Source organism: Kogia breviceps, chromosome 2 (assembly GCF_026419965.1).
Source record: "Kogia breviceps isolate mKogBre1 chromosome 2, mKogBre1 haplotype 1, whole genome shotgun sequence".
Classification (NCBI taxonomy): domain Eukaryota; kingdom Metazoa; phylum Chordata; class Mammalia; order Artiodactyla; family Physeteridae; genus Kogia; species Kogia breviceps.
Window position 1 is genome coordinate 172,013,598 of NC_081311.1, and position 12,906 is coordinate 172,026,503.

Sequence of the window (12,906 nt, forward strand, 5' to 3'; positions counted from 1 at the left end):
TCATTTTCTTCCTGTAAAGATGAGTTCTCAAGCAGGAAAGAACATCAGTGCTTACTTTACAGAGGAGCCAGCTGAGACCCAGGGAGGGTCAGAGACGCGTCTGGCTCTCACACCTGGGTGAAGCGGCAGAGCTCGGATGAAAAGGAGGAAGCCTGCTCCCAGTTTAGTGCTCCTCCATATCCCGTGCCCCCCTCCGGGTACCGTCCTTAGAGTGTGTCCGCTACACATTCTGGATGGCCAGCCTGTCATCAGCTTCCACCAGGCCTCTTAAGGCACTGTTCGGAGTTGGCCTGGAAGGGACTCTTCAGAGAAAGCCAGCATACGTTGGTGTCCTGATCAGTGTGCAAGTGATTCAGGGACATATGGTCTTAAATCACTTACCTAAAAGTAGCCAGTTATTTGGGGTACACTCCTCACTCTCCTAACTATCTTGTGAGGCTCTTTTTTTTTTTTAATGCAGAAAGTAAACAGAACAATGTCAATGAAAATATACTCACAGCAACCACAGCATATGAGATGTGGTGAAAGGGAAGGTTGAAATTTTTCTATAACTGCAGAGAAACAAACTAACCCCAAAGGATCCTAATTTAAGAGAAGAAAAAAGAAGAAAATAAGGGAGAGAGAAAAGATAAAGTGTGTGTGTGTGTGTGTGTGTGTGTGTGTGTGTGTGTGTGTGTGTGTGTGTGTAAAGAGAGAGAGGGTGGGAAGGAAAATCTAAATGAGAGAGGGCATTCTTGTTTTAGACCTAAACCACACTCAGGGGGAATTTTCTGTTTGCAGGTTGGAGTGTCTGGGGCATTTCTCTTGCATGGCATGTGTGATCTTCCAGTGCCAGGCAGTGTTCCAGACCCCTCTGGGAGAATCACATCTTTTTAGAGTAGGCAGAGCTCATGGCTGGGTATGGCTGTTCCCCGTTTGTGCTGTAGTGTTGCAATGTACTGACAAGGATGCTGGAGAATATTTGACTCTTCTGGGGTAGAAGGGGTTCCTAGACAGTCCAGAGGATGTTTTAGTAACTAGTCACTATGGGGTCTTTTGCTCTGGAAAATCAGGATAGTAAGAGATAGGTGAGACCTTGAATCACTCTTCACTGGGTACCTAACCCACCTCTCAGTGACGCTAAGGGAAACAAGGGGACTGTTCAGCCTGAGATGTAATGTCAATATGAAAACGACCAAGTTTTGTGTGGCTGTTTTGTTTTGTTTTGTTTTTTTCCAGCCGCACCGTGCGGCATGCGGGACCTTGGTTCCCCAACCAGGGATTGAACCCGTGCCCCCATGCCCCCTGCAGTGGAAGCTTGGGAGTCCTAACCACTGGACCACCAAGGAATTCCCTAGGCGGAGCTGTTTTTTTTTTTTTTTTTTTTGGCACGTGGGATCTTGGTTCCCCGGCCAGGAATCTAACCCACGCCCCCTGCATTGAAAGAGCAGATCTTAACCACTGGACCTCCAAGGAAGTCCCGGCCAGGTTTCGTTGAATTGGGTTTTTTGTTTGTTGTTTAACTAGTGGCTACTCTGCTCACTTGATTTCTCAAACTCTGTTAAACTCCTTTCCAGGCACTCATGACTTCTTCTTCCTCTCACTCTGCTGGTCTGCAGCAGCCAGTGCAGGGGGGTGGACAGAGACTGACTCTCCTGTAGGGAGATACAGGGTGGAAGATCTGTGAGCCGGCGGGGCAATCTCTGAATTCCTCAGTGGATCTGATAAAAATGAACACAAGCCCCAAACCGAGAGATCAGTGTACGAGTAAAAGGGCTCAGGTGCCATGTTTGAGACCATCGCTATCCACCAGACAGAGAAAGGAGCTGGAACTCCACATCCCCACCCCACCCTTGCAGCAGCCTCCATTCCAAAGCCGTCTCCTCCTCCCTCCCGCATTTTTTTCCCTGCCTTGGTGCAGCCTTATCTGCCTACTCCCTGCCCCAGACTCGTCAGCACTTAGAGTCCCCTCCACAGCACCCCGCTTTCTTTTATGCTATTTTGGCATGGGTGAGTCCTTGCTTCCCGATCACACCGAAGGGCCTCGATCGTAGACACCGGGTCCCATACATCTTCCTTTCCCAAACTCCTCCTTGTGGTTCCCGGGCACGTAGTCTCACCCCTCTTAATAAGTGAGGGTTGGTTGATCGGTTGGTTCGTCAGTAAGTGAAAACTGCCATCTGAAGAGCAATGTAAATCAGCCTTCCCTGTCTGGGGATGCTTATCATGGAAAAATGTGAAGTCCCAAATTTCAGATCACCGCATCCTCACATTCATGAGAAGTGTCCGCGAGTTCCCATCCAAGTGGTGAGCCAGCAATGCAGGCGAACGGCCAGGGGCCGTGTATCCAGCCCACTAGGATGAAGACAAGGCTCACCCTTGTTGGAATGGGTTAGGGATGATATTAGGGGGGTTGCTCGAGTGCACATCTTGGGGAGTTGAAGGGAGAGGGTATCCTCTGGCCCTAATACAATACCGAGTGTCAGAATTCAGATTTTGGAGTCAGACTGATCTGAGTTGAATCTGAACAGGGGCCCAGAAGGGAACAGGGTCATGTGAGCACAAAGGTTGAAAGTGGAAGTCGTGTGGGTGGAAAGATCCGTTCCTGATCTGTGTTCTCTTAAAGGTGGGGCTCATTCCATTCTCCCTCATCTGTCTCCCGTTCACAAACACACCCACCTACGAAAACAGAGTCCTGGAAGCTCCTCTCCAAGTTTTTCCTCATTTAAAAAAAAAAATTGGGGCTTCCCTGGTGGCGCAGTGGTTGAGAATCCGCCTGCCGATGCAGGAGACACGGGTTCGTGCCCTGGTCCGGGAAGATCCCACATGCCGCGGAGCAACTAAGCCTGTGAGCCATGGCCACTAGGCCTGCGTGTCCGGAGCCTGTGCTCCGCAACGGGAGAGGCCACAACAGTGAGAGGCCCGCGTACCGCAAAAAAAAATTTTAAAAATTTTAAAAAAAATTTAATTCCACGTCCCTGGTTCCCACAGTCTTTTGCCATCTACCTCACTTCCCCAGCCAGGTCTCCATCCTGTGGCTGCCATGTCCCCTTCCCAGGGAGGTGCTGCCTCCTCCACTCTTTGCCTTGAGCTCCTGGGTCACCCTTCTCCGTCCAACCTGCCCTTGCCTTTTTTTTCACTAGAAGTACAGGGACCCGGCGGACATCCACCCTCCCTGCCAGCATCCTGAGGAAACAGGCAGAGCTTTACCTCCTGGGCTCAACAGAGAAGGAAAGTGACCCGTGCTGGGCAAAGAGGCTTCTGAGAAAGAAAGCTCTTAATCAAACACAGATATCAAGATTAGCAAGGGGACTAGAGAAAATTGCTATCAAAGTAAATTGCTTTTTGTACAAATGTTCCCTTTACCGGGGTTTTCCCCAGTGTGTCATTCTTTCTTGAAGGCTTCGTGAACAGATGCTCTTTTGAAAATGTTGATTAACTTATCCTTTTTTTGACCCCTTCCCACTCACCCAAACTCCTGGGAGCAGTGATTATGCAAAAAGCCAAGTCAAGCCTCTAAAGTGTTCTTCACCTAAAGTAGGCTTTGATCCTCCAGGGGCAGAAATCTCAGCCACATCTGGGCAATCAATTTCATAGAACCTTAAAAATGGACCTCTCCTTGGGAGGTCATCTCATCCAGTCCTCTGCCCACAGAGACAAGAGGCTGTGATCTCCTGGGACAAAAGGTTCTCATAATCATTACCAGCCTCTTCCCCATTTTCCACTGAGATCAATGCCACATCTACTCCTTTCCAGCCCATGATCAATAGTGTCTTAAGAGTTCTTCCCTGAGGGTGTGAGATGGAGCGAGATGGCATTCTAGCCTCCAAGAATTTGTCACAACCTTGGCAAAGACTGAATCCCTAAAAGCAGGAACAGGATTAGGCCCAAAAGTCACTGGCAGGAGCCCCACAGTTTTCGTCCTGGGCTAATCCACGTATCCTTATCCAATGTTCTGCATCTTTTAACCGTGAAGCTGTTGACATATGAGCATCCCATAAAAATGATGAATTGTTGGAAATGTGATGGTTTCCTTCCATGTTTTTTTTTTTTTCTCATAAGGTTAGAAAAAAAAAGCTCCAGGTTGATTTCCACAAGCCAGATTTGATCCCTATGAGAGACACCACCTGCCTCTTGTTGATTCACTTTTACATCTTCATTCCAAGGACACAGCCTGCTTTGTAGAGTCCTGGAGAATAACACAGGGGCTGGGCATTGAGGTGGGGAAGCTGTCATGGCCTGCAGGTACCAGTTGTTGTGCTATCAACATGCCAGGAACAGGCTGGATTTATGGAGGATTGGTGCCACGTGGCATCCATCTTTTCAAGTAGGGTCTTAGCAAGTGGTTTTCTGTATCCCTTACTGGCGACCAAAAGGATGAGGATGTGCTTTAGCACTTTGGCCAGGAATGAGAAGACTTCAAACATGATGAAAACCACTGTCTCCAGGGAAAGACTGAATGTCAGGTATGGCAGTGATGGATTGGTCCTCGGTTCAGGTCACAGTCAAGTAGATCTTCCCCGAGGTGTTGTGCAGACGAGGGAGAAGTTCGGGCTGGTCTGAAGTTCTTGTCTTCCTCTTGTTTGATACTCTAGCTGTTTGGAATTTGGGGTTTGTGTTAAGCCTTGATTTTTTTAATATAAATTTATAGTGCTGACATTGAGGTAGTTCACCTGACTTGGGGTTGAAACTCCAGAAGGGCCACATACATTCACTGGAGCCATTTTGACCTGACAGCAGACGCAGGTATAATTAACTTGTGAGACAGGAAGAAATGATAAGACCCTTTTCTTCACCACGTATTTGCTTCTCTTTTTTAGTGTTTTACCATTTTAGACAGGTAATTTCCATTGGCTCTGATTTCTATAAAATGGACAGCATGGTGAATAGAGACCTGAATTATCCTCCCCATTCCCCAAAAGATTATCATAAAAAAAAGAAAAAGATAGACAGTGAGAATACTGGAGAAAATTCAGAGTAAATTAACTTAGCTCTGTTCAAGCCTGGGCGAGTCAGATTGGATGCCCATGTTTGATCTATCTATTCTAAACCGTGAAGAAAGCCAATGGGAAAAATAGACTGGGAAGGAAAGAGAAGAAGGCATATTAGCACAGACGTGGAGGTGGACAGGCGTTACAACATTCTTTCCAGTTCTACATTAAAACATGTAATGATGAAATGTGATTTCCTTCAATTACTTTACATTTATTTGAAATCCAGAGGAGAAAGACTCATACTTTGTGCCCACTTAGATGCATGCATATGAGGAGGGGTAGTTTGCTATATCAAATGAACATTGCAGTCATGGCAACTGATTACGGACGTGAGAGACCACTGACTGAAGGTGCCTTAGATAAAACTCAGACCTACGTTGGTTGTAAACAACAGTCACTGCAAAGACACACGGAAGCATCTACTTGGCGCTAGAGGCCTTTCTGATTGTTTCTGTTCTTCTGGTTATCGTTGGAAGTAAAGACAAATCACTTGAAGGGGAAAGAATCCAGTCATGTACATACTAAATGACCTAGAAGCAGAAAGTGACTCTTTAGCTGCCTGCAGTGCTGGGGAGTAATGCTCAGCAAGGTAACATCTCTGCCTTTTAGCTACGGCAATAGAACTTGTTCTAACTTGATTTTTTTTTTGTTTTCTCTTTCGTTATAGTGGACATCCCAGAAATACATGGGAGAGAGGGCTACGAGGATGAAATTGATGGTGAGTATTGCTATGATTGAGAAGATAATCATGACAGTCAAGTTTGGCTATAAAGACAAAAACAAAAATAATGTCCAGGGTATTGGAGGGCCAGAATTTAGAACTGTCGGCCAGAAATATAAGGGAAAAGAATCCAGAGAGGAGTGAAGAAACCATCTGTTGCCCTCTCAAGGTCAAATTCAGCGATTTAGAAAGTGTATTGAGTTCTTTCTGCCTAATCTGAAACAGGTCTCCTACTTTGGGCAACTTTGGACACTGAGGAACTTCAAATCTGAATAAGCCCCTTAGAAGTGAAAGCCGGGCTTCTCTACACATGTCTCTGCTGGAACCCACTGACCTCCTTCCACAAAGGGCCGAGTGAATGAGCGTCACTGTAAATATTCTCTCAGGCCTGCTGTGGTTTCCAATTCCATGGCTTTCAGGAACCCTTCTCACACGCTCTATATGACTCCAAGTTGGGGCTTGTTGCACGATTTAGGTTTCTGGTCTACACTGCTCATCTCATGTTATCATATTTATTCCAAGCTCAATTTTCCTGCTTCAAATACACATACTTCTTGAGGCTGGAGCAAGAGTCCTGACGGGAAGGGCACTGAGCAAACACGCAGATGTAATATCTTCCCTCGACTCAGAGCAACGCAGGTCTCTCTGGGAGTCTCTGAGTGCCAGAGCTGATCCCCAAGAGAGATCACCAAGGTTGCCCTCAAAGGACAGCTTTAGACCAAGATTGATGCCTTTAAGAAGAGCAGTTTCTGGAGCAGCTGTTTTAAACCTGACCTTAATCAAACACTTGAAGTGTAGCTATAGAAACAGAGTGACCAACCCAAACAGCACCTTGTTAACCGAATGCAGACTCTCCCTGAAAAGCCCGGTCTGACGTTCCTTTTATGGGCAAAGCTGCACAACTGGCCTTCCCAGAGAGGCTGCGATAGATCAAGCAGCAGAAGCCCTAAGATGGGGTGGATGGAGAAAGCCTGATTTATACTCTTAGTTTAACTGCTTGTTAACTCTGGGAACTTGTGTTACCTAGTCACTTAATCTCTTGAAACCTCTGTTTCCTCATCTGTTTTTTAAAATTATAATATCACCTTGCCTTCTTCATGGGATTGTTAGGAAATCCCACAAAATTCTCCATGAATATTGTCATGCCTTGGCCACACTAAAGAAATATAAGTATATTCGTTTGCTGGGGTGGCCATAACAAAGTACCACAAACCGGGTGACTTCAACAACAGAAATGTGTGTCTCCAAATTTCCCTTTTTCGTAAGGACACCAGTCATACTGGATTAGGGCCCACGCTAAGGACCTCATTTTAACTTGATGACTTCCGTAAAACCCCTATCTCCAGATAAGGTCACATTCTGAGGTACTAGGGGTTAGAATTCAACATCTGATTCTGGGGGGGGGGGGGCGGGGTGGGACGCATAATACATAGCAGTAAGGTTAAGATTTAGGTCGAGAGGTCTGATGGCTCAAAAAAATCTGCCGCTTGGATGGCCAAGAATGCAAACTTGGGAAACTCATTGTGTGAAAATAGCCTCAGCCTGTTCTTTGATTTAAGCTGAAGCAGTTGGAAGTCGGGACGAGGAGGCAAAGAAAGAAGGGTGCCCAGAACACAGGGCCACTCTAGGTGCTCCAAAGGCTCCCTGAAGGAAGCTTCTGTGAAAATCTGAGCTTACCTAATGTGAATCAGATTCTTTAAGTATCTAATCCTTAGACCATACTTGCTATGTGCTGGTCAGCAAGCACTTTGCAAATATTAAGTCATTTAAACCTCCTAACAAGCCAGTGAGGTTATTAGTGACGCTATTTCACAGACAAGAGAACTGAGGCAAAGAGAAGTTAAATAACCTGCCCAAGGTTACAGAGCTAGGATGAGGCAGGCCTGGGCTTTGAAACCAAGCCGTGTAGTTCCAGAGTCTACAGCTTAGTCCTGGGCTCTGAAGAACCTCTGAACCGGGCTGGGGGAGCCTCAGTTATTGCACCCTGAAAGAAGCAGTGCCTGCAATCTCTCGTGTCCTTTATGTCCTAGATGAGTACGAGGTAGACTGGAGCAACTCTTCTTCCCCGACCTCCGGGTCTGGGGCTCCTCTGGCTGACAAAGAAAAGAGCTGGCTCTACACCCTGGATCCCATCCTCATCACCATCATAGCCATGAGTTCGCTGGGCGTCCTCCTCGGAGCCACGTGTGCAGGGCTGCTGCTCTACTGCACATGCTCCTACTCGGGCCTGAGCTCCCGCAGCTGCACCACGCTGGAGAACTACAACTTTGAGCTCTATGATGGCCTCAAGCACAAGGTCAAGATGAACCACCAGAAGTGCTGCTCAGAGGCCTGACGGGTTACACCCAGATCGCATCTGACGTTTCATTCCAGCAAGAGGGGCAAGTGAAGATGACAATTTTTTTTCCTTTGGAAACTGAATGCCATAATCTTGATCCAGCCGATCCAGAATACTGAAGGGTGTGGACAGAACAGACAGGCAAGTCGAGGGAGGAGGGGAGATGCAGCCTTTCAGGGGGTTGTGACCCACCTAGGACTGCGTGGCGAAATCATTGCTGGGACAAAGACAGGAGCTCATCTCTTTGGGGGTCACAGTTCTATTTTGTTTGTGAGTTTGTGATTATTATATTTCTTTGGTCTATGAGCAACTCGAGGCAAAAGAGAATGACTTTTCCAGTATAGAACAGAGCAGGGATTTTCTCTCTTTAATCAACACTTGGAAAGCAACGGGTCTGTTCAGACTTTCCATCTTTAGAGAAACAAATTCCAAAACAAAGCCGTTCAGTTTATCCCATCCTCTGATCGTCTTATGACTTCCGGGGTTTGCTGTGGTATAGCTTCTGCCAGCCAACTTGACAAGCTGCCGTTTCCAGTCCTAGCATTTCAGTAGGATGTTGTTGCCTTTAACTTTTTTTATCCAGGGGAAGCTTGCCATTTTAGGGTCAGCATGAACAGCTCTTTCTTACATGAGATTTAAAACAAACCAGAAGGGAAACTTCACACGTCAAAATCCATAGAAGCGCCTCCGTGTTAGAAGCGGACAAGCCTTAACATGCTTTGTGAATAGGAGCCATTCATTCAATCTAGACCCAGAATTTGTGGCTGTGAGGCTACTTTGTGGGGCCTCTGGTGGTGGTTTTGCTTTTCCTTTTCCTTCCTCCTTGTTCTTCTAAAACATACTCACATGCACACACACATGCACCATACACACACACACACACACAAGTATGCACACATATACACACATGCACTCATTTGTCAGGTCTGTAAGCCCCAGAAAACAGCATTATCTGATATTCTCTGAGATGGGGCTGGGGAAATATAGGCTACTAGTATGTTTCTCCGTCAGTGAGATGGAACAGGCGACCACTGGCTGGAAAGGAGAACAGTGGAAAGAGAAAAAGAAGTCCATCCTCTGGGATCACGCCAAGGCTGAGAGGAGGACCGTAAGAGACATTGTGATAAATCCGTCTCTCTGACAGGCTAGTAAACACTGACTTCTCCTTGGGATGACAGCCACCACCTCAACCTTTCAGAAGCATCAGAACTAGGATGTCCGTGAGCTGATTGTGACCAGAAGTCTGCAAGCACTACGGACCAAAATGCTCATTCTGCGTCAACCCCAGAGAGACCTATGTTCTTACACACACACACACACACACACACACACACACACACACACACACACACACATTTATGTATTTTTTTTATTAAGTGCCTTGAAAGAAAATGAAGAAAACGTATTTTCCTTCTACGTAGAAGTCAGTGAATACCATACAAGCTAAGGCATTCCTCTGTTCCTCTTCCCTGACCCAGCGGCTCCACGCCCAGTTTCCCCCGCGTAGCAGATCCTCCTGGCGGAGTAAGCCCTGCCACCCCAGGGCGAGTCATCACCCTAGATGACTCTCAACCGATCTAGAAGGGGAGGCATCCGGAATCGCATGAAACTGTGTGAAGGATAAGATTGTCCACGTCAGGATCCAAATCTTGATTCTGCAGTAACGCCTAAGGATTGCCTGCGTGCTGGAAATACATTTGAAACCCAAACAGTATGCCCAGCCAATTGTTTATCAGTGGTTAAACTGTCGGACCATTTTTGCTGCTATGGTCACCCACAATTTCATTTGTCTCATGCCCAGGTGAAAGGGGAAGGTTCACCTGGCTGGTTCCTTTAAATTATAACTTATGGAAATGCTAGTTCAGGTGGTAATGTCACAGTGTTCTGTATGCAGAGAGGGAGAGTTCATACCGACAGCTATTTATTCAGATGTGTGTGTGTCTTTGCCAGCCTTTGAGTTCTCTGTATCTACTGTGTATGTGAATGGTCACGTGGGACTCAGTGATGTTGTTGTGACTTTGACCTAGGGCCCGAGAGTCACTGCCGATCTCGGCACTCGTTGGCACAGTGGTAGTTAGAGGTGAAAAGTAAAGCTGTCAAGCCCAAGGACTTAGCTTCAGGCCACCCCGGGGTGGGCGTGCGACAGAAGCAAGTTCTTAATTAGCCCACCTTCCTCTTCGGCTTTCTGTGTAACTCAGTGTTCAGGAAGCTAGCAAGTCCAGGGGGCTCCAGAGTTAGCCTGCAGAAGAAGAGAGTTCAAAAGCCAACACGGGGTGGGGTGAGGGGTACTTCCCTGGCGGTCCAGTGGTTAAGACTCAGCACTTCCACAGCAGGGGGCACGGATTCAACCCCTGGTCGGGGAACTCAGATCCCACATGCGTCGTGGAACAGTCACTCACACACACACGCACACGCACACGCACACAAAGCCGACGCCGGAGGTCCTGGCCCTCTCATGTCCCTTGGGCCATTTTACAACTCCCCAAAGACCAGCCCTGCCTCTGGCCTGCAGTTCACCTCTAAGTTATGTACAACTCAACCTGCATCCCTCTGAAGTCCTGTAGCCATACTCACCAGTGGCTGGTTTGAGGCCCTGCGTGGGCTCTGAATGCTGAACAAAAGCAGGGCATCCAGGGCTACGTGTAGATACCTCACCAGCACCGGAGGCTGGTCTGCTGGAAGACAGAAAGACAGTGGAGCCTGATTATAACCTGACCAGGGTGCATTTGTTGTCTCTATCTGCAGGTAGGCTAGCTGATCCCTCTCCTGGAGTCCTTCCCTTTGGGAAACCCTACTCACAGTATTGATCTCCTTTTTTGCCTTGTACTGAATGACACATTACCTCCACGCTCTCCCGGACTAGGTGGTCAGCAGGGCCACAGGGCTGCTTCCTCTCTTAGGTGGGGATGAGGAGTTGACAGGAATGAGGGTCCGAGGAATGAGCATGAATGGCAAGAAAACAAGGGAAAAAGTTAAACTGTCACACAGAAGGTTAACTTTTCCAAGGTTTGCAGTTAAAGGTATTTGACCATTCGCTGGCTGAGCCAGATCAAGGGAACCTGAGAGCTTTTACTGTGATTCGTCAATGTAAAAAATAAACAACAATGTCAAACTGTGTTTATATGATTTGTATAAAGCCTTTTTAAGATTACTATTTAAATAAACATTATACCAGAGGTATTTTTCTGCGTGTTTCTTTATTGGAGACAAAGAGACTTGGGTTCTGGGTGACCAAATCATCCCAGTTTGCCTGAGACGCTCCTGGGTTTTAGCACTGAAAGTCCCGTGTCCCGGGAAACCCCTCAATCCCAGCCACATCAGGATGGTTGGTCGTTCTCTTGGGACAATGTTTCTCAGCACTTTTGTGTGAAGTTAGTAGGTAGATTGGCTAGCTGGCTTTTTATAAGGTGAAAATATGATGTAGATGGGTGATGGAGTACCTGGCCAGGTGGGCTACTTTAGCTCAAAGCCTTGCCTGGTAGATTTCTGAGACTGTGGTCCCTACAAACATTCCTCCTCCCTAGACATCGCCAGTCCCTTGCAATTTTTGACTCTTTGCTGCTGCCTTCCTGCTCAAATGTTTGCTTGTCAATATCTCTGGTCATTTCAAGGTCTATATCAGTGCTTCTCAAAGTGTGGTCCCTGGGGGCTTCCCTGGTGGCGCAGTGGTTGAGAGTCCGCCTGCCGATGCAGGGGACGCGGGTTCGTGCCCCGGTCCAGGAAGATCCCACATGCCGCGGAGCGGCTGGGCCCATGAGCCGTGGCCGCTGAGCCTGCGCGTCCGGAGCCTGTGCTCCGCAACGGGAGAGGCCACAACAGTGAGAGGCCCGCGTACCGCAAAAAAAGAAAGTGTGGTCCCTAGACTGGCAGCATCAGCCTCACTTGGGAACTTGTCAGAGGTGTACATTCTCGGACTCCAGTCCACATCTACTGAATCAAAAACTCTGGGAGGAGGACCTAGAGATTTACATTTTAACAAGCCCTCCAAGGGGCTTCTTATGCACCTTCAAGTTTAAGAACCTCTGGTCTAGGAGAAAGGAGAAGTAGCCTGGCTTCACGAAATGATTAGGGATCTTCTCACCTATGGGTTATTGAATGCAAAACAAACTAGACTTTGGCCAGAGAAAACTAAAGGAGGTCAAATACACTCTTAGGTAGTACAAGTTTCCAGAGGATGAGGAAGGAAAAGCCTTACTATGAACGTCCCACTACCCCACACATGGGAGACTCGAAGCTGTGAACCAGAGCTGAATTCTCCCCCATCCGGAAGCTCTGTTCACATTTGGTTCCATCGTTTATTCAAAAAATGTTTTTGAGCACTTCCTGATTTTGTAAGCTCTTGGAGCTTATACTCCAGTGAAGTGGACGGAAAGCAGACAGCCAAGCCCATAAGATAAGGACTGCTGATGGTAAATTCGATGAAGGCAATAAACACGTAGCTCTGACAGAGAATTACTCGATATTAAAGGTATAATATTTGTGTCACCTGAGTTCATATTTGCAAAACATGGCTATTTATTACTGATGTTACAGGATTTGGGTTAATACATTAAATACAACTTACCCGTTTTATAGTCGGCAACACTTAGCATAACGAAACCTAATGAATCTGATATAATATCAATACAATATATCTCTTGGAAACTTTTTTTTTAAAGAATTACCAGGGTCACTCCCTGTAAACGACTGATCAAGGAAGACCTCCCTGAGTAGGTGATATTTAAGCTAAAACCTGAAAAGATAAGGAAGTCAGCTAAGCCAAGTACCTGGGACAACTTTTCCCAATTGAAGGAACAGCATATAGAGATCCTGCTGTGGGAAGGAGTCTGCTGTGTTCCTATGACCACAAAGCAGAGCACTGAAAGGAGTATGAT

The 12,906-nt window shown here is 47.0% G+C and overlaps 1 protein-coding gene across 2 annotated transcripts in view; it reads left to right on the top strand.

Moving 5' to 3' along the window:
• NRP2 (neuropilin 2) overlaps positions 1-11,212 on the top strand; it is a 118,654-nt gene extending 107,442 nt beyond the window's left edge. For both annotated transcript variants that reach the window (XM_059054042.2, XM_059054041.2), the window contains exons 16-17: positions 5,641-5,691; positions 7,725-11,212. In XM_059054042.2, coding sequence (XP_058910025.1) covers positions 5,641-5,691; positions 7,725-8,029 — 356 coding nt within the window. In that variant the 3' untranslated portion in view covers positions 8,030-11,212. The remainder of the gene's footprint in view (positions 1-5,640; positions 5,692-7,724) is intronic.
• The last annotated feature ends 1,694 nt before the right edge of the window (positions 11,213-12,906 follow it).